At 43.9% G+C, this 22,001-nt stretch overlaps 2 protein-coding genes and 1 long non-coding RNA gene across 4 annotated transcripts in view; all 3 read right to left on the reverse strand.

The window, feature by feature from the left end:
• The window catches only part of LOC5511595 (rabankyrin-5), a 68,401-nt gene that overhangs the window by 13,338 nt on the left and 33,062 nt on the right, over positions 1–22,001 (reverse strand). The window lies entirely within an intron of this gene.
• On the reverse strand, positions 1,641–6,003 carry LOC5511596 (QRFP-like peptide receptor). The gene has a single exon (XM_032380940.2). The coding sequence runs from the start codon at positions 3,139–3,141 to the stop codon at positions 1,945–1,947; it is 1,197 nt and encodes a 398-aa protein (XP_032236831.2). The 5' UTR covers positions 3,142–6,003; the 3' UTR covers positions 1,641–1,944.
• Positions 6,223–6,585, reverse strand: LOC125561844. The gene is made up of 2 exons (XR_007307537.1): positions 6,520–6,585; positions 6,223–6,356 (listed from the first exon to the last, which is right to left on the reverse strand). It is a non-coding gene; the product is annotated as an uncharacterized LOC125561844 (long non-coding RNA).

Below are 22,001 nucleotides of genomic sequence, written 5' to 3' on the forward strand. Positions count from 1 at the left end.
TAAAATTTTTGTTTAAAGAATGTCGGGAAACCAAATACTAAGGAGTACATTTTATCATTTTGGATAGAGAAATTTTCGAAAATTACATTCGCACGTATTAACATATTCTTGTGATCAGATAAGTTCCCTATGAACCACGTCTTTAGTAACTTAGGGCTTCTATTAAGAAAATAACCGTCAACATCCGTCCTGCTTGGCAAAACATTAGCGCGTTCGCAAAAGTGACCAATTTTCAAATCTGTCCACATTTTTCCAGCGAACTTAAGCAATCACTTTACACGAATCGTTATTCACTATTATCACCATAACGTGCGAATAGACATGAGAACAGCGCATTTTATCAAATGGGATCAAAGACGAAGGATGAAAACACGTCAGATTTGCACCATGAAGAACATCACGAACAAATTATTGACAAAAAACGAGTTTTCGGTTAATCGGAAGATCAGGAAAAGGAAGTCTAAATAACAATTCAAAAACATGTCTTTTAAAAAATCGATACCAATCAGTCAATGAAAATGTTTATCTGATTGCTGATGAAACATCGACTTGCCCCCAGCTTCCGATGCGTGCACTTAAGGGTATAGTTCTTGATTGGAAATGCCTCCAGAGGGTCTACCCATTTTCCGTGCTTTGTCATGGTTCTAACTCGTAATTAAAGCTGATAACAAACTGCTCTCTCGTGCCATCATCATGTTTTAGCGACTGTTTAACTTGCATTGTAATATTCAGTATTTATTTATGAGGGTGTAAACGAGTCCCAGCACAGTATACTGATCGCATCTACACACCACTATAAACACCAATTCTAACGAGTTTCAGACCAGTATACAGATCGCAACTTCACACCACTATAACTGATATGCATTAGCTTGATACAGCTATCTACTGGTTAGCATAGAAAACACATGGGCATGTTTACTTTTATTTACTTTCATTTAACAACTAGCACATTTGGGTATTTTCAGAAATATACTGTTGTTAATCTGCGAAATATGCGCTGCACTCTGGTGCTAGTGGCGAGTGGTGTGACAAAGCCCGCAGTCCAGTAAATAGCAGCACAAGGAATACCTCGGTTTCCGAATTCCCACTCCTCCCTTCCATGCGCTTACAATGAGTCATTCATCAAACACGATTATAATAACAGTACAATAACATTTTGGTAGCTAGAAAAACCTATATTAATCATGTTGCTTAATATAAATCTTAAATCCTCAACGCTTTTCAAATATACTACTCACTTCTTAAATTTAGGTCCTCTATATTGTGTAATTCCAGAAAAAAACCAAACCCCCCATGGAGGGGATTAGAAATTCAGGGGGGAGGGGGGTTCAAACGGCCAGGAATTTCCAGAGGGGAGGGGGTAAAATGCCCTTTTTCCTTAACAGTTACTGTATTATTATTTTTCCAGGGGGTTGGAATTCCAAAGGGGTGGGGGGTCATACCTCCGACTCCCTCCATGAGGGGGGGGGGGGGGGGGGGGGGGAAATGGATATTTTTTTGGAACTACACATTTAAGTCCTTGTTGTCTCTTGACTCCAACGTGGCTTTACTTTACCTGGCCGGAAAAATACCGGTCACCGCGGTATCGTATTTTGTGTTTCTCGGATAAAAATAACTCTCTTCTTTTTCTGTTTTTGGCGCACGGAAACGAGCTTTTTCCATCTTGCAGTTTCGCAATGACTAAAATAATTTGCATTTTGAAACCCAGTCTAGAATTGTTTTCCGTTTGTGCAGGTTTTTAGGGACATACTGCATTTCGGAAAAAGAAGCATTCAACTTTCGCCTTCGGCTAGCCATTGTAATTGCCCATACAGACATATTTTATCTGCTACTGAAATATTATGCTGATCAACTGTGTTAAAGAAGTTACGTAATGGAAAAAAGCGCTTGTTTGAAGTCTACAATAGCTCAGCCGATTCTACCAGTTAAGCGCATCAAATTTCAAGATGGTTGGGGGCAAAACCCGTTCGTATACACATCACTGTCTATGTACTGTCTATGTCTTTTTGGATGTTTATGATCAGATGCAAATTCACTGTCGTCGACAACGCTTAACTTATTATTTCTCTGGCTGCCATCGGCTTCAGTCACCACCATTGTTTTTCTAATACTTCCGCGCCCACGAACTGACTGCAAGATTACCAGCTTAAGCCCACTCTGAAAATTCTCATTGAATGCAAAATACAAGCAAGGTGTCAATGCGCTGTTGACATGAGCCAATAGGTACTGAAGGAAGGATAACTTGCAGGCCTGGACCGGGTAGGAATGATACAGGACCGGGTTCACGAAGTACACCACCCAGCAACATGCGAACCCCACGACTACGGACAAAAGCACGCGCAAAATGCTGCGACTTCTGTGTCTCTCTAGTTCACGTCGAAAATCCGTAGCGCGTAAGGCTTTTATGGAGCAGGCCCTAGCGCGGGTTGTAGATCCAGGTGCGAAGCAGTTCCTTGCTCCACGGCCGGGGGACACTTGGCGCTTGAAGCTCGCGAGGAACACCGAGTAAAGGACGATGATGATAGTTAGGGGTGACACGTAAAACACTGCCAATACGATGGCGGGGTAGGCACGCTGCAAAGCCTCAGTCTCGAATAACAAGAAGCAGATAGCGACGCCGTTTTCTTCCTGGAGTCGCAGCGCGTAAAGCATAGGTGACCTCAGCGCTAAGGCAAGCAACCAAGAGCCGAGAATCATAAAGTACGAGAGACGTTGGGTGATGATCCGTCGAGTTGGGAACCGCAAGGAGAACACTCTTTCGAGCGCTATACAAATCATGCTCGCAACCACGACACAGATGAAGACCTCGTGTAGGAACGGCAGAAGCTTACAGAGGACCAACCCGATCATGCCTGGGATTTGCCAGGCGAAGCCATACAGAATGCGCGTGAGCATCCTAGGCATAAAGATGACGGTGATAAGGAGATCTGCGACGGCCATATTCAGGATAAAGAAGTTGAATGGGATTCGCATTCTTTTGATTTTATAGATGATGGTTACTATAAGCAGGTTGCCGAAGATGGAGGTCAACATGATAACGATGTAAGCCAAGGATTTGAGCGTCCTGGATAAGGTGGTTGGCAGTGACGGGGGACACCCGTTCGCTAGCGTTATCACGGATGCATTCGTACTGTTCATCTTGCGTGCTGTCCAAGGGGACTACTTGTTAAGACTGCAAGGTGAGATGTTTTTTCGCGAGAAGACTTTCAAGTGCACCGCTTTTCGCAAAACAACTTTCGTTTCGAGGTGTCTAAACAGATCTATAAAGCCGCTTAGCAACGATATCGATGTACTCGAAACGCCAGGTAGAAATCGTTCACCCAAAGTTAGAGCTCAAAATCCTTTCACGAACAACAGGAAAGAGTCTTATTTCACAGAGAGAACTCTTTGAATTCACAAATCCAGACGAATAGCTTAGAGACCTGTCCAAGCAACAACTTTTGAGTGATCGGATGCTGAAACTCGACCTGAATTTATACCGTTCCCCCGTTAGCACGTGTATAGCGAATCTGTTCGATTCCGCAAAAACGTGAGAGCTAATCGTCTTCCAAGTTGACATCTGCTTCACAAGTGCTGAATGAAGCCTCAGTTCTTTTATCACCTATTAACCAGTGCTGCATCGATTACCGGACCCGCAACGTTTAGTGCTGTCCCTTTTCATCTACAGCGAAATTTCTTGGTCTCCGGGACGTTGGGTTTCAAATGAGTTTTATTGGTCTCCTTGGGGTTATTGCACTTGCAGATTTACCCGATGAGTAGCCTGCCTTTTAGTGAGCTTTTTGCTTGCAGGTGACAAAGGACTTAGTGCTATTAACGCCCAAGTCATAAGTCTCCAGTGCTACCTTAGGTTAGTGTTATGTCTCCATTCGCTGTCGAGAACTCGACTAACAGAGCTTAAACAACGATTTTGTATGTGTACTAGAGTAAACAAATTGAAACGATAGACAAAAACACGGCGACTTCAAAGATGGAATGATTTCTAGATTTCGCTCAATTCAAAAGCGTGCCATTCACACGAGGGTACTTAAATAAAAGATTTATCGAAAAGAAAAGTTTTATTTATTGCATAATTTTTGTTTTTTCTTTGAATAGGGCTCTTCAGACCAATCATAGTTTTATTCAAAATGTACATTGCGTCTAAAAGTCTTATTTTCTTGTTTAATTGGTCTATGCCCATCAATGTAACAGAGAAAGCGACAATTTCAAGTGAGAAATGGGAAGTAATCAAAGGGCAAACATAGGAGATGAAACACAAATTGAATATGATAGATGTAGGTAAGGTGTACATTAGGCACGGCGACTAAGGGGAAAACACAATTCTCGAAGGTGTTAAACACAAATATTGCCGCGCATACTAGTTCTTGAGGAAATAAGTACTTTTGCTTCATCAAAACAAGATAAGGATATCACAATCAGATCAAAGCAAATGTAAAAAAATTTATACGGCTATACGTATATGGTGCATAAATTTGAAGTGGACTCTCTGCAAATAATATTTTTTGTGTGTGATTGTGTTTTTCGCTTTTGTTATTATTATTTTTCCTGACTAGCAATGACGTCATACTGCATATTCCATTTCACAAAGCTTAACAACGTTTTCTTAGCACGATGATGAAGATTTTAGCTGTTTCTACATCATTTTCGATGCGATGCAGCATTTTTTATCCCTCTCTGTCGCGATAAAAACACGAGGAAGACATGAAAAGGTACAGACGTCAAATAAATAATAATGAGAAGGACGAGTTACTTTCATGATTTTTTGGTACCAATCCAAATAAGATCAGAGACAAAAAACAAAGAAAAGACAGTGATTTCATTCAATATTTGCCAATCATGAAAAATATTAGTTTTACATGATGGTTGTTCCCATTATTTTTTAATTAAAAAAATGGATTAAAAACTCTAAAATCTAAAATCAAAGTTATGTACTTCATTTACCAATTTTGATCGAAAACATCGCAACCACTGCACCCAAAAAATCATCAAAATAGATCCTTCCTCGCACTTTGTATTACGCTAGGATGACAAAATGGCGGCTGGCAGAGGCCCAATGAGGGGCCTGGTGCGAGATTCGCAAATGGCGGTATAAAACGTGACAAACGTGGCGAGGGGGAAAACTCATTACGAAACCTAGACTAGCCACACATCCACATAGAGAGATACCAAACACGAGAGGAAGCCCCCGATTAACATGCTTTTACGCATGATGGCGCTCTAATCGAATTGAATTCTAATCGATCTAAGAGAATCTGATTCAGAGCGGGCAGGAAATATAAGTGTATAAATAAAAGTGCACAAGAAATTAGTTTCCTAGTTTGAGACAAATATTAAAACCATGCTGTAACGTTTCCTAATAACAAAGAAAAAAAAACAGTTGGCGTGGGCACTACTTCATTAAGATCCAACATGGCGGATATAGTCCATGAAAATAGCAAACGATGACTCGCGGTTAATACTTCATGCAAGACACAAACAATTTGCACTCCCTAACCTAATCCCTACATAAAATATTGTAATTTCTAAAAAAAAAGACCAATCAATTGCGATTGCCACTGCCAAATTGTGTGTGTTTTTTTTCACTGCGATAAAAACGCAGTTCATCATCTACAAGCGGGCTCACACATGAACCTGCTCAGAACAAGAAAATTATCAACAGCATTGTGTCTTTAAGTGCACCAGTCCCTTAGATTCAACTGAGGAGTTCCAAATAAGAAATTTCAAAATCGCTCAAAATTGGTTTAAAGTTAGCCCCTGGTTCTCTTATCATGTTTAAAAAGTTTGAGTTACATACAATAAATATTTTTCGAGAAATTCCGAATTTACGATTTTGCCTATAAAATCGCCGATTTGGGGGCATTTTTCACCTTTCGTACAAAATCGCAAAATATTCTTTGAATATACGCGGAATTAAAAATAGCGATACAGATCCTTAGAAAGGAGTTGATAAGGTATAAATCGAGTGGTTTCTTTACTTTTTCCGGCAAAAAAAAGTATATTTTATTGCTGTTAAACATGTCAATAAAAAATGTCGACTTGAATAATAGCTTAAATTTGGGGCTTATAAAACCGATGGTACATGGATTTTCGCAGAGATTTTGCACTTTAAGCAAACATTGGTGTTATTTCTTTCGATTCAGCAAATAAAAAATTGGGGGAATCAAATTCCCGAATTAAAATGAAGCCGAACGCAACCCCATGTCGGGCTCAAATAACACGCGATTTTCTTGACAGCCGTCTTTATTAGATACACATACCTGTTTGTACAGGAGACAAACCACAGATAATAAACTCTACCCTTACTGTATACTAATCTCAGATGCAGTATAATTGTCTTGGTTCATCCTTGGAAGTTACTGGAAGTCAATAAAGACATTACAATGAAAAATATTTGCTATTTTGTACAGACTTCAGTTCAGAACACCTGCCGGAATGGCAAACTTTGAAGGATTTGTTTGGGTTTTAAAGTTTCTTTACGCTCAATTGAAGTAAAAGATATTCAAACACGTCAGTTCTTACCTTCTGCCAAGAGGTTTCTGGGAGAAAAGCCGATTTGTAAGATTAATTTTAATGAAAGGTCAAGTACTAGTAGTAGGGAAATGGCGCAGCTGGCGCAACTTTTTGATCATCCCAAATTTCATTCCAAAAGTGGCGCAAAAGTCTCCGCACACCTCCGCCAAGCCTCGCGACCTGCGCATGCGCGAGTTTGCCAGAGATCTCTTGCACGACCAAGCCCACCCGTCAATCACTTTGTCACGTGATAGCCAAGCCCACCTGTCAATCACTTTGTCACGTGACGACCACGCCCACCTGTCAATCATTTTGTAAAAAACCTGTCAATCACTTTGTAAAAAACCTGTCAATCACTTTGTCAAGAACCTGTCAATCACTTTGTCAAGAACCTGTCAATCACTTTGTCAAAAACCTGTCAATCACTTTGTCACGTGATAGCCAAGCCCACCTGTCAATCATTTTGTCGCGTGACGGCCAAGCCCACCTGTCAATCACTTTGTCACGTGTCGCACCTAGGAGGAGCTCGGGAGGCTATTCTGGTCTAAAGACGAATGGGGTCATAGATAAAATGACATTAAAGACGGAGGTGAAGATTAAAAACGATGCGTGCTGGAGGTGAATGTGAGTAACACTGCGGATGCGGGGCCTGAACACTGCTGTTGTGACGCTGATTACTATGAAGACTCAGAATACGGAAGCTTCGACCCCGTTGGGTTTGTGGCCGGAGCGGCGACAATTGTCCTCGGTGTTTTAGCAATGTTAGTCTCCATACCACGGTATGGCGAAAAAAGATGGGTGAGATACTAGTCCACAGATGTGGTGTGGAGACTTTAGACCCCACCTAGGGGGAGCTCGAGGGGATAGCCTCTCAGCTTCACATCTGAAAAGCCTTTGAAAAGTGGTTTAAAGACATGAACAGTCTAATAAAATGGAGGAACGAACAGTTGAACGCACGGTTGAAGATCGGTCACCACCACCATATAATATCCCCGGCGGACCGGTGCCTGAGATTAACGTCCCCACCCTCATGCCGGAATTTGCACTGTTTGACCGAGCCCTCACCGAATACGAGACTAGTAGAGCCTCCTTGGGAGACGAGGATAGTAGTAACACCCTTTGCAATCATGACGACCTAGTCATAGAAGACGGGGTCACTAGTTGCTTAGAGTGCGGGGAACAGATGCAGCGCGTGATCGCGCACGAAAGGGAATGGGGTTTTTACGGACATTCCGACGGCAAACGGTCTTCGAATCCAAGTCGGGTCCAGGTACGTAGGTCTGAGGATAGAAATATTGACAAGGATGTGGAGAACATGGGTTTTAGTGGGGTGATTGTAGCCAAAGCTAACGAGATATACACTCAGGTGACGAAAGGCCAGATTTTTCGCGGCGACCCACGGAAGGCGATCGTCTTTGCGTGTATTTACTACGCCTACAAGATGTCCGGTAAGTGTCAGACACCGAAAACCTTGATGGAAACTTTTGGATTGAGCAAGAAGAGTTGCCTTAAGGGTCTGAAAATCTTCAGTATTAACATGCCTAAAGATTACTTACTACACGGAACGTCTCCCACCGTCGTGGACCACATTCGCGATGTGATGGATAGATTCTCGGCGTCCCCCGCACAGAAGGGAGAGGTGGTCCAGCTCTACTACAGATCTAAGAACCGCTCGTCTGAGTTGAATCGCGCTCGCCCACAATCCTTTGCGGTCGCTTTAACCTATTACTGGATACGGCAAAAGAAGATCGATATTACGCTTAAAAAATTCTCCGAAAGAACGGGCGTCTCCGAGTTGACCATCAGTAGGAAAGCGAGAGAAGTGGCCACAGTCCTGGGTACGCCTGGTGTGGTATGATGTTTCCTGATTTCCAGAGAAATCAGGATTTCCAGAAAACTGTCAGTTCGGAGTAGATGTGAATTAACACGTCTAAAAAAATTCGAAAAAAGTGGTTTAAAGACGTGGATGTAATAACAAAATGGATATGCAAAGTGCTGGAAGTCTTACAAATCTCACCGTGGAGGATCAAGCCGCCACCTTAGCGAGGTGGGGAGCCGCAGACTTTGACGCCGTTATGGAGCGCGCGGCGTGGGAGGGGTGCGTCGAGACCGTGAGGTTGTGTAAGAGTTGGGGTGCGACGGATTTCGAAAAGCCGATGGTCAGGGCCGCAATGAACGGCCACACCGAGATCGTTAAGATGTGTTGTGAGTCGGGCGCCTGTGACTTCGTGTATCCAGCGTCCATGGCCGCGAAAGGCGGGCACGTAGAGGTTTTGAAGGTGATGGGCGAGTATTGTGCCGACGGAGGAGAGGCCATGACCGAGGCCATGGGTGCTGCGGCGGCGGAAGGTCAGGTGGGGGTTGTTGAGTTGTTGATAGATCTAGGTGTCGATGTCGATGTCGGTTGGGCCACCGCTGAGGCGGCGTACAATGGGCACGTTGAGGTTCTGAAGCTGCTGAGAGAAAACTTCTGGGAGTTTGACCCGGACTATGCTATAACACCAGCCATCGAATCTCGCAACCTCGAGATTGTGAGGTTGTGCTTGGAGTGGGGCGCGACCGATCTCATTGTACATATGAACTACGCACGGTTTTGGCATCTGCATAAGATTTTCGCGGTGCTACGTGCGGCGTGGGGGTGGAGTCTTGTGCATGAGGAGCTCCCGGAGAAGCTACACAAGGTGAGATTCCGTAGAAAGCTGGAGGACGAACTAATGCCAGTAGCTTGGCATCCGGACAGGTTTTGGGATTGGTGCATGGATGAGCAAGAGAAGGAAATGTTGGGAGAATGCTTCGCCAGGTAGACGCCGACCGGCTAGAAGGCGGGTATCGCGTGTTGGATTGAAAAGTGATTTAAGGACATGACCGGTTTGATAGAAATGGAGAACCAAACGGTGAAAGACTCGAAAGTATCCCCCGTAAAGCGAACAACGGATTATAAGTGTCTTCATGGCAGAGTGAAATATTATTGCAAAGATTGTCACGGATCGCAAATCTGCCCTCACAACCGGAGAAAAACGCGGTGCAGAGAATGTAACGGCGGTAGCATTTGTGAGCACAGACGAGCAAGATATGTCTGTAAAGACTGCAAGGGGAAAGGGATGTGTGAACACAGCAAACAGAGACCCTTTTGTAAGTTATGCGGAGGGTCTCAAATATGCGAACACGATAGACAAAAGCACCATTGCAGAACGTGTAACGGAAATTAACATTGACCCACTCAGTTTTGTAACGCGTCTCACGTTACAAAACACATACATTCCTAATCACCCTAACAACTAGCGATTCTGAAAATAGGTTTTGTATTTACATTGAGAGTTCGCGGTCGCCAGGGTGGTCTGGTATGCACGTGAACAGGTATTGTCTTCTTGCGGTACGTCACATCCGTCCACATGCACCCCGCATGTTACCGGAATAGATACCAAGCTAAACCAGCCGTAAAGGCTGTGATCGTGACAAGGTTATTTTCGTGCTGCGTGTTCGTGGGTTTAATCACGTCCGGCTTTGGGTTAGTTTTCGCCTCCGGTTCCGGTTTGTGAGCCGTGACTGACTCGGTATGAGGTAACACAATCTTTGAATGACCCATATTATGTTTAGGGATCGTTTTTATCTCGTTATTTATCGGATTCAGCCCCAGTTTCATATCAGTGGTGGCTTTTTGTAACTTGTTATTATAGCCAGCGATCGAAGTGTTGTTATTTATCACAAGATACGATGGACTTAACCAACAGCCGAGGGCGAAAGCTAGGTCTAGTTTTTGTCTCGCCTGTTGTAAAGCAAACTGATACCGTTGTATACTTTTCGATATACTGTTTTCCACCACCGCGCTTTCGAAGAGTTTCGTGAAGACCTGTTTCGTTTCCTGAGCTGAACCGCTATCGCCGACGATTGACGACCGGGTCTGAACTTGCGCGCCTAGAATACAGTAGACAAAGGCTTCGATGCTCTGGTTTATCCTAGACAACCCAGCTTTGGTTAACCCCATTGATTTTTCCGGAAAGAACCACTCATACTGAAACCCAGTTCTAAGGTCTTTCAGGTACTCGATCTCAAAGTGATTCATGTGTTCGTGGTCGCTTTTGGCAGCGTCCCATTCGTCGTGTAATTGATCAATGGTGCCATAAGGCTTATACTTGTCGTTAGAAGATGACAAGCCGTGATAATCATAATTATAAACGTTCCCTAACCCGTGATTTATCGGTCTGAGGAACCGGAAATCGTCACCAGTTCGGAATTCTGTTCTTAGTTTTTGGTAAGCCGCTTCGCTGTAAAAGTTTTTATTCCAACTAAAGAGCCTATCTTTTGGAAGAGGGCATTGTAGCTCGTTTAATATTCGTCTGATAGTGAAAATGATGTGAAATCTGTAGAATGACCCCACTTGAGAGTCGTCAATCATGTCACGCGTCACACCACATCCAGCAGTCGCGCAAAACATAGCAAAATTTAAGGCTTGACTCCAATAACTGAGGTTTGGGGCGTCGAGCCACCTACTAGCCTCCTTTGCTGTTCTGAATACTAGCAAGCTGTCGGTGAATATGTCCCTAAAAACAAAGTGTGTCTTCACCTTTGGTGTTATAAAAACATTAAAAGAGACGTAATTATTTCTCGTAGGGTTTTCGTCCCACGGCAATATCTTGTACTCTGCACGCGCGTCTAGTCTGTATTGTTTTGGGAACCCAAACAGTTGCTGGATCGTTTCCTTGTATGCTTGTGTGTCGTCGGCGACTAGAAAATCCTGGATATTCTCGGGTTTCCAGCTATTACCAGGGAAGTGATATAACGTTTTGACTAGATTCCCATTCTTGTCGAATGGATCGTATTCGTCCCCATTGAAAACGAATTGCACATTGCCGTGCCCGTCGGCAGAGAACCTGAAGCGTGAGTAGTAGGGGTACCTTTTCACAAATTCTGTAAACTTCATCTTATATGACATATAAGATGTTTTTAAATCAGTCCTTTACGCATCTCAATTCATAGATCCATCCGACGGGAGTTCTCTCGTACAGAAATTTCACCGAGCGGGTCGACTCGCCAGGTCTTTCAAAATCTCTTCTCTTACTGTTTCCCTCAGCTTGGTAATGTTTACGTTTTTTTCGTCCTCTCTTACCGACTTTTGACGGATCTGGAGCTTTAGAGCCTCAAACTTGTCCACCTCGTTCAAGATTAAAGAGAACTCTTCGTCTGATATTTTGTTGTCTTTTAAAGCTTTAGAGACCAGGTCGCGTATGCTATTTACTTTTGCCTTTGCCATCGCCGCTGTTTGGTCGTGCTTGGAGACTTTTTGCGACAGCCGTTTAGAAACCGCCGCACAGCCTACAGACGTAAGACCGAAAACACCGGCCAAAGCACCCAACGGAACTCCGACGACGATACCAAAACCTGACAGAGAAGTCCCCAAACCACTAGACCCAAGAATGACGGATAAGAGTCCTAAGACCACACTTAACTTTGAAAACACGCTCTGCCCTCGTTTATACTTTTTCCTCACGTTCTCGTAATGTTTAACTTCTTGCTCCAAACTTCCCAAAACATCGTGGGTCTTTTGGAGTCTGAAGTTATCACCCGAGGGGCTGACCCCTCGGGGTACGTTCGGGTAGATTGAGTTGTACTCTTCCATAGCTTTATTATGGGGAGAATTTATTCTTTAAGTGATTTCTAAAATTAGACGTATCGGGTAGAGACCGCGCTCTATTGTGTTTCCGTCACCACCCTTTATACTAAGACGGAGACTACTCACGTAACCGACTGATGTGGTGCTAACCCGTACCGGATCGCTTGGATTGAGGTATATCTTTCCTTCATCAAGCTCTACACTTGCTAGGATTTGTGAGGGCGCCCCTTGTTGGAGGGAGTCAGACGCGTTCACAAGATCGCAGTGGATAAAAATAGCCTCGTGACCTATCATCTTTATCTCGTGGCGAGTGTTTGCTTCCAGCTCCCTGGTCTTGAGTCCTAACAGGCAGGCGAGCGGCTCATTCAACGCGACGTTCCGGTGAACTTCGAGTGACGAGTCTCTAATAGAGACTGACTTTTCACCAAGACGCATACCCCCATCTATTTGACGTTTTAGCGTCTCGATCGTATACTGCCCCGCGGGGATCCTAAGGATAATGTTCTCACCGTCGGAGACCGTTCCCTCGCTTGAGAGACTGTTACAACGATTATGAAACGCACATCCTCGCAGCGCGATAAACCGCGGCTTTTCAATAGGTTGTTCTAAATAGACAGTAAAGTCACCAACGTTTCCTTCAATGTAGAGTAATACCATTTGTTATGATTTCCGTCTCCTTTTAAATCGTTCTACGGAATACAGGACGACAGCGACGATGAGAAGCCATGCGTTTTTAGCTAAAAAGCCAACAACTTCACCTGCCGTTCTAAATATGAAACTAGCTATAGCACCAACCATTCCTGGGAGTATTTCTCCTAATTTTTTGCCTATTGTTTTCAGACCATTTCCAACACCTTTTGCAACACTAGTCAGCCCAGCTTTCAGATTAGAGACAATAACACCGATAACAACGCCCACAGCGGTAACGACAGCAGCGACTGTAAATCCGTATTTCTTAAAAATCGCTTTGACACGATCTTTCAACGACATTCTCTCTTCAAGATTTTCTCTCTCCAATTGATTCTCTTCCAAAGTCTCATCTATGACAGAATTTCTTTCGCTGAGCTCTTCATTTTTACGATCTATAGCTCTTAGTCTTTCTTGGTTAGTTGTTTCACTTCGTTCCTCATTATTTTTTCTCATTTGCTCGGTGTTTCTCTCTTCTTCTTCTCTGAGTGTATTACCTGTAGCGTCTAGTTCATCGAGTTGAATCTGAATTTGCTTGTACTTTCCGGATCTGATTTTGTCGTCAACACTCTTCCGCACCGTTCTATCCTCATTATACAACCTTTCTGGTCTAGTCCAACCACCTTTTCTCGCAGAATAGAAGGAAATGAATTGTTTTCCTCTCTCATCCGTTGAAATCTGAACTAGATTTTCATCAAGATCTGGATATTTCGATAACAAAAGGTCTACCCTAAGTGTGTCCGTTGAAGGAGAACCTCCCATATTCTGTAACTCCATGTACTCGGGGACAGCCCTCCCGGGGTTTCGTGTTTTCCATAAGTCAGTCAACCTCCTACTCACATAGCTTGCACCTCTACCAAATCTGTTTGAAATCCTTTCATTCCATGATTCTCTTCCCTCACCATCGTTTGGAATAAGAGAGTCATAATCTTCGTCTACAGTAGTATTCAAATCTTCTCTACCTTCTTCTGTTGTGGGATCAAAATCTATATCCATTTCTTATTTTGTTTGAAAATAAGAAATCTTTAAGTCGTGCCAGCTCATATCCACCTACTCGCTACATAGCCAAGGGCTAACATTCCACCTCCAACGTACGCCATCTCTCCCATCTTTTGGTTGCTACTTGGTCTGTAGTAATCTGAGAGCTCAGGCTCTTTCAAATCAAAATCTGGATGTGTTTGAGCGTATAGTTTGAAAGCCTCATCCGTCTCTTTATCGTTCTCATCCGCACGAACTTTATCGTTGTATTGTTCAGTCAACCAATCCTGGTATTCCTGTCTTTTTTTCTGCCAATCACCCATTGCTTGTTGATACTTTTCAAGCGCTTTATCGTGTCTTATTTTTTCTTTATCAACATGAGTAGCGTCAGAAGACAAGTATCTCGCTAGGTAACTCCCTCCGACAAACGCCGTCGCATTAATAAAAGCCCCACCAATCATAAATGCTATACTCGCCATTTATTAATCAATCTATAAGATCTTTAAGTCGCCTACAGCGGTTTTGGCAAAATCTTTTGTGTTTCCAGATAATCTTTCAGATACATACTACCGGACAGGACAGCAACCCATTTAGCGTAGTTTGTAACACTTGACGAAGGGTCGCTGATGAATGACTCTTTCATAGCCTTTTTAGCAACATAACCCACGCCGGCGGCTAATCCGATGATGACTGCTGAGTCGGTGATCGTTTTCACAAGTTTGTTTTCAGTTGACATGATTTTATTTATTACAGATTCAGATAATCTTTAAATCACAACATTCCTATTTTTGGCGTCGCGTTCGGGAGGCTAGCCCCTCGAGCTCCCCCTAGGTGGGAGGTGGGTCTCCCAAGAGTTTCGGCCTCGTTGACGTTAATCTTAGACGGCTCGCCCTCTTTCTTTTTGTAAAAACGCATATACATATCCAATGCGGTGAGCCCTATTCCAACTAGAGCCAGTACAGTTGTAAACGATAGCTCTGGAATCCAAGCGTCCGAGAGGCTATCCCCTCGAGCTCCCTCTTGGTGGGGTGTCTCTGCTCGTGCAGCGTCTTCTGAACTCGCCTCCGCCTCGCGTTTCATCTCCCTAGCAAGTGCTTCTCTACACCTCCTATTATATTCGGCAACTCTCTTACCAGAAGCGACTTTTATAGGATCTTTCTCCTTAGCGGCACTCTTCTTCCTGGGGGGAGGGTCCTTTGTGATTTGCTCAACCTCTTGATTTTCGTCAGACATGATTCTTTACTCACTGAATAAAGAATCTTTAAATCACATCATGCTCAAGAGCTTGCTCAGTTGTGCTCAAGAGCTTGCTCAGGTGTGCTCAAGAGCTTGCTTAGGTGTGCTCAGGTGTGCTCAAGAGTTTGCTTAGGTGTGCTCAGGTGTGCTCAAGAGTTTGCTCAGTTGTGCTTGAAACTTCTTGAAGTTTGTTGGAAGTCTCCTGTGAAGGTGTTAGTTTAACATGCTTAGCGACCCGAAAGATGGCACTAGCAAGTGCTACCATCCTTCCTCCCTTCAATACCAAGAGACCTGCAAAGTTTGACAATTCGCGTTTAACCAACTCGTCGTTCTGTAAGTCTTTGCTAAGCGCTTCGGTGTCATCTACAGGAACCACGTAGGAAATGACTTGAGACACCACTTGAAGTGCTGATTCTACTAATCCATCAGTAACTTGTTTGCCTAAGACAGTCTGGTAGCGAACAAAGTACTTTTCGACGTCTTTCGCCGGGAGCTTCTTGATGTCCCCTAAACTCATGTCCACACCAAGAAATTCCTTCGTAGTCCCAAGAGATGCGAGAATAGCCAGCGATTCTCGTTTGACTTCAACATCGTCTTCGAGAGGCTCACCCTTCGAGCTCCCCTTAGACTTAGGCTCCTCTTCCATATAATCCTCAATGCTTGCCATCTTATTTTGTAAGTAGACCAAGATGTTTTTAAACCACTTCGAGGGGTCAGCCCCTCGAGCTCTCACCGCGTGGCAGGAATCTCCAAATAACGTTGGAATGGATGTCGTAGGCAGAAACAGAGTCTGGAATACTTTTCAGTTTTCAGCAGTTCTACAAACTTTTTACGAGTCTCAACGTCTAAGTCACCCCCATAATCTTCAAACAGTGTTTTGGTACCGATTTGAGATGGATTATGGAATGTAACCACACAGGCGACGTTATCACGGAAGGGCTTTGCTATGGATGTTAATTGTTGCGTCAATACCCACACTGATAATCCTTCGTGTCTCCCTGAGAACGCTAAATTGATAAACTTGTTCGAGCGTTGCTTTAGATCTTTCGATACAGCACAGTCATCCAAAACGAGTAACGTATTTGTACCAGAAAATAGCACCGCACAATCTGTTAGTAACTCGTTAATCTCATCGGTGTTACTAGCATCCGGCGATAATACCAAGAAACGTTTATCTCCGTGAGCAAATCTACGATAGGACTTGTTTTTCGCATAAGTCGGACAAATCAACACAATGTATTCAAACACATGCCGGAACGGCCCTCGGAGCTGTTCCGTGAGGTACTTTGTCTTCCCACAATTAGTAGGTCCTGTGATAATACAATGAAAAGGAACTTTTTCCCGTAATTCTTCCATTCTTTTTGTATTATCACACAAGTCCTTTTTAATACATGATTGCTCTCAAATTCGAGTTCATAACCTCCATCAACGCGTCGGCTACTACAAACATGTAGCAGGTGATGTTTCCCGTTCCTCCAACTTTTCGTTTCATTTCTAGTTTTACTCCGTCCCGCGTGTTGTTCAAGACCAGACCTCCTCCGTGAATGCTGTTATCTGGATGTGCCCTCAAGTCGACCCACAGAGCAAACTTGTTATTAGCGTAAAAATCCTTTTGCTTAACACCCTCTCTACCGAAACGTTTCTTTACCGACTCCCAGAGGTCCGGCGGTGTCATCCCCTTGGAGTAGAGACGGTTTGGCATGCCATCCACATTAATGTTGATCGATGTGATACTTGGATTGACAAACTTTTCGGAATCCCTTGCTCCTCCTGTGTAGCTCTCTGTGAACAGGCACAATATCCCTGTCATTGACCTCCTCGGCAGATTAATGTGCTCGTTTATGACACCATCATTAGGTTTGGAGATGGTGAACGTTTTGTGGAGAATGACGTTCTCGTAAAAGAATCCTCTACCAACCTGATAAGCCGACAACGCCTCACGAGCCAAATATTCACTTGAGATGCAAGCATATTCCAACTCGAGGTTTGTGATTGTGTACGTTGGAGTCTTGACCGTGTCAGCATAAACAACGACGTCGGAAACTGGGGCTAGAGTAATTTCAAAGATTAGCGGATGAGGTAACGCCTTTGGATAAAAGACCCCATGCTCGCCGAGAATAGGATGGTCGAGTGGAATGCAGTACTTGGTGTTGTGAACTGCTGCAAGAGCTACTTCCTTAGCATCTGATGTCGCTTTGTCACCCGCATTTGTCCTGAGCTTCCTCATGTTTTCAGAGGAGATACCTTGTTTTATTCTATCCTCACGATCTTCAGCTTGTAAGTATAAGTCGTGATAGGTTTGGAAGAGATCGTATCTTTGAGTATCCTGTAGTGTTTCTCCACCGAAAAGAATCTTGAGCCTTGACACTAGGTTCCGGCCAACGTTGTTGACGAGAGTATTATTCGCGTGTCCTGTGACGTTTAAGTCGAATAGTAAGGATACACTACCTGGAACAATCACTACATTTTCAGCAAGTTTTGGAATATTTATATAGAGGGTTTCTCCAGGACTCGCCGATGAGGGATTGAATGTAATCCGATTCAGCGACGATTCCGCTTTCAGGCCGAAGGGTTCCCGTGGGACCCTGTTTGGGTTAATTTTTTCTGATATCGCTTGTGCCATCTTTTATTTTAAGAAAAGAGAGATAATCTTTAAATGAGTAACGAAAGCAGGTTATCAAAAATATACTATTCCACCGATGGATACTGGAAAGGGTATTCAGCTATTTCTAAGTTAGCTAGTGCCGCTAAAGTCAGTGAAGCCGAGGCTAAGAAGTGGCTTGAAAAACAGGCGTTGTGGCAGATCTATCTCCCAGCTCCAAAGTATGTCCCCAGACCGCATTGGACTGTGAATAAACCTAATCAGATTCACCAAGCCGATCTGTTGTTTATGCCCCACGATAACGTAGGCAGAAAAACCTACCGTTACGCGTTGGTCGTGATTGATATTGCCTCGAGATATAAAGATGCAGAAGCACTGACTACCAAGGATTCGAGTGGAATTGCTAAAGGGTTTGAAAAGATATACTCCAGAAAACTTAAATGGCCCCATACGGTGATTGTCGATCCGGGGACAGAATTTAGGGGAGAGGTAACGAAGATTATGAAAAAGAAGGGTGTCACCATCCAGCGAAGCGAGGCTGGGAACCATCGCGCACAGGCTTTTGTCGAACGCGCCAATAGAACACTGGCGGAGAGGTTGTTTTCTCATCAGTATGCTCAAGAAATGATTAGCGATGATCGGTCCAGAGTTTGGGTGAAACGATTGCCAGGTGTTTTGAAAACTCTGAATAGTCAACCCATAAGAATTACTGGCAAAGAGCCTGCAAAATCTATTGGTTTGAAAGAGGTTGATATTGACCCTCCAACGTATAAGCGGCCTGTTGGACTTGATGAAGTTAGACTACCACCAGGGGTTAGAGTTAGATATCTATTAGCTCCTGGAGAAGAGGAAGGAGGTGAACGCAGACGAGCCACAGATCCTATTTGGAGTTTAAAAGTGTTTGATCTATCACGCAGTGTTGTTTCAGTTGGACAGCCTGTGTTGTACTACCTCTCCGAAGGCGCTCCAAGGAGGTCGTTCGTTAGGGAAGAACTTCAAGTCGTTCCTGAAGATACAGAGCCACCACCTAATAGCGTTCTGAAATGACCGTGAGCGAAGGTGTGAATACCATCATCACAGATGACCCGTTTATCATCCTCATGAGATAGAGCGACCTTGTTCACCGTTTCAGTGTAAACATCATGCTTATGACTTCTGATGACATTCATAAGTCTCATCTGAGGTTTCTTACCAAATAAGCAATCCTTGTAGTCATCGAAACCGATGCTCTTCTTGACGACTGCTCTCTTGACGCCCTTGCATTTCTTTTCTTCTTTACCTTCATCCATCTTGTACGAGTAAAGTTTGGCCCTCAGTCCTACAAATTCTGTGATTTGCTGACCCCCAGCCTCATCTTTAAACATTCCGATGACTTTCTTGTTCACACCCACCTCAATACCAGATGGGTGACCCTTCGGAAAGTTGCTGGTGTCGAACATGGACCTCACATCCCCGCTGATGTCCTCGTAAAAGTCTTTCGTCTCGATCTCATACATCAGGCTGTCAGTATCAGTGAATAAGAGCTTTGCATCCTCACCGTACTTGGGCTTGACGAAGTTGTAGTGGAAATCGTACATGAGCGTCTTACTCAGGTCCAGAATGGACATGCCCAAGTAGACAGGCTTGTTGAAGATCAGCTTTGTCTTCTTCATGTGGATGGCGGCTAGATTCTCGCAAAAGATGGTGCGATGTTGATAGTTCGGCTTTGATATGAGCTTCTTGGCCTGCTTCTCGTCCGTCACCAACCGAATGTCCACCCTGTTCCTAATGTTCTCCATAGTCTTACCAAAGACGGAGTTGTTCATTAACTTGAAAAAATCTTTCTCAAAATCGTTTGTCGCCTTGGCTCTCAGATCGGTGTTCAAGTCAATGTAGGGCTCCAGCCAAGCAGACTCCTCAAAAGTGACACCCCTGTGAATCTTGGTGACTTTTAGCCCAAAACTCACATAAAGTCTCAGAGTCTCATGGTGGATAACGTACTTTGTCTTGTCGTTAAGGTTGGGGACCAATTTGTCCACATTGCCTAGCCCGATAGATTCCGGGGCTAGTGGGTAATCGTTGTGTAAGTCATGTAGGTGGTGAGGGTACTCCAAGTCAACCTCCAGAATGCATGGGCGGTCTCTCCAACCTGACAGCTCTTGGTCACCCATCCACCTGAAACCGTGAGTCGGTAAAGGGTTGCTCATCGCCCAGCCATACAAATTGTTAGCATCAAGGTAGGTGATATATTTTGTGGGTAGGTCGGGGTCATACTCCTTCATGTAAGGGTTATTTGCCTCCCCATGTCTGTTGCTTATCATGGAGACACCCCCACGGATGCCCTTCTCAATCATGAGCAACATGTCGTAGTCCGTCAGAAGCTCTAGCCTCACCTTGGTGGTCTTCAACGCTGCATCCCAAGCCAACCCTGGCGCTGTGTAGTACCAAGCGGGGTCCAGACCGTAATTCTTGAGACAAACGTCCCTAAAGTTCTCGAAAACGTCAGCTAAAAGCAACACATCCGACTCTAGGTACAGATTGTGGTAATCCCTCATGGTCCCCATCCCAAAGACCTCCCACACTCTCCGCGCGTGCAGGTGATCCTCCTCCGATATGTCGGTGTCGTTGAGTTTGGAGTGGAATGCCTCTCTCTGTGGGAGCTGTGTTGCGTCGAGCTTGCTAAAGCCGTCGAACCAGTCGTAAGGGAAAACACCCTTCCTCAACAACAGCTGGAGCTCCTCCCCCTCATAGTACTCCGCCAGGTTTTTGAAGCACTCCCTTGACATATTACCCACTAGACTGTCGAGACTGGCCGACATAAACCTGAAACTGTCAATAAATCTGATATCACGTTTAACATCAATCTTGTTGCCCTCCTTGTTCGTGAAACTGTCGACTACAATCTGTTTTGTGAAAGAAATATACTTTTCCTCGTTATTAGGTATACAGTTTATTTTACCTTCCGATGTACCAAGGTTCTTGATAAATAGATGGCTGTCGTACCCAGACAGATTGTGAAAGATAACAGGAAAGAACTTTGGAATTTTGTGATCTAAGTTGCATGCGTTGTGAGCAGCACCTCTGTACTTTCCGGTGAGGTGGCAATGGTCCAAAACCTTGTCTTCCCCTAATTCACCCTCACAGATGTGGCAGTGAGTGGCGTCGTTATAGGCGATTTTGTCCTTCGGAGTCATTTTCACCTTCTTAGGGAACCTGAACTTATCGTAAATTTTCTTAATGTCTGACTCCAAAGACTCTACGAAAAGCTGTGGGATATCTTCGTCTGGAGATTCAGCTGTGTATCGTACAAGCTCGGATAGGGATATATCTCCGTCGAAACACTTGATGAGATAGCAGAAACCAGACGGTTTGTGTTTCTGGTATTGCTTAGTGAAGCTTTTACTCCCATCTGGGGAGCAAGTGTCTATATTCTCTGTGAAGCTCTCAAAGTCGGCATAGACAACAAAGGGGACACGCATTTTTCTGTTGTAGTTTTTGAATTTAATGTGGGGTAGATTTCCATCCTTATCTATCTTAGGCATCTCTATTCCAACCGCTTCATGATTGCCGCAGCATTCAGAATGTTTTTCTAATGATTGTTTGCACCGAAACGAGTTCAGACATCTACAGCATAAAAAACGAGTATGATGAAACTCATCAATTTGAGTAGATACTAATCTCATCATATTCTTTATCCAGCAGTAATGATTCGTCTCATCATCCGAGATGAGAAGTAAGTTGATTGCATTATCTGGATCCTTCTCACTGATTCTCAATGGATATATTTTGGTTTCGTATCCAAACACATTAACCGTATACTGGTTCTGTTTCTCGAACTTGTCAATCTGTTTTAGTGAGATGGGGAACTCTATCCCTGACCAGTCGAATTTCTCAGAGTTCTCTATCATTTGTTTACTGAGCCTTTGAGGATCTTTCTCCCTAGGATACACAGCAGAGGTTACTGCCCACTTGAAACATTCGTGATCATTCTCGTTCTTAACATTGATGATCGCCTTCTTAGACGCTAGTTTCGGCGGCAGCGGAATATAGGAAGACCCAGAAAGCGGTTCAAAGGGATCTATGTTGATGTCAAAGTATTCCACTTGGTCAAACTGCCATCCGGAGCCTTGCTTCTGGAACAGCTCAACTAATCCGAGTAAATAATTTGTCATCGTATCGAACAAATCAGAGAGATCAGTCGACTCTGTCACAATCTCGGGCTTTTCTGTATGAAAATATCCCAGTTCTTCTTCGATCTGAGCTGTAGCCGGATCCTCTTTTATAAACCCGCAAGTAAAGATAAACTTCACTTTGATAGGCTTTTTTTGTTGACTGATGAGCTCTAAGACTTTCGGTTTGATTCTGGCGATGAATGTCTTGGGGTCGTAACCTCTCTGC

The sequence above is a fragment of the Nematostella vectensis genome, chromosome 4 (assembly GCF_932526225.1).
Source record: "Nematostella vectensis chromosome 4, jaNemVect1.1, whole genome shotgun sequence".
Taxonomy (NCBI): Eukaryota; Metazoa; Cnidaria; class Anthozoa; order Actiniaria; family Edwardsiidae; genus Nematostella; species Nematostella vectensis.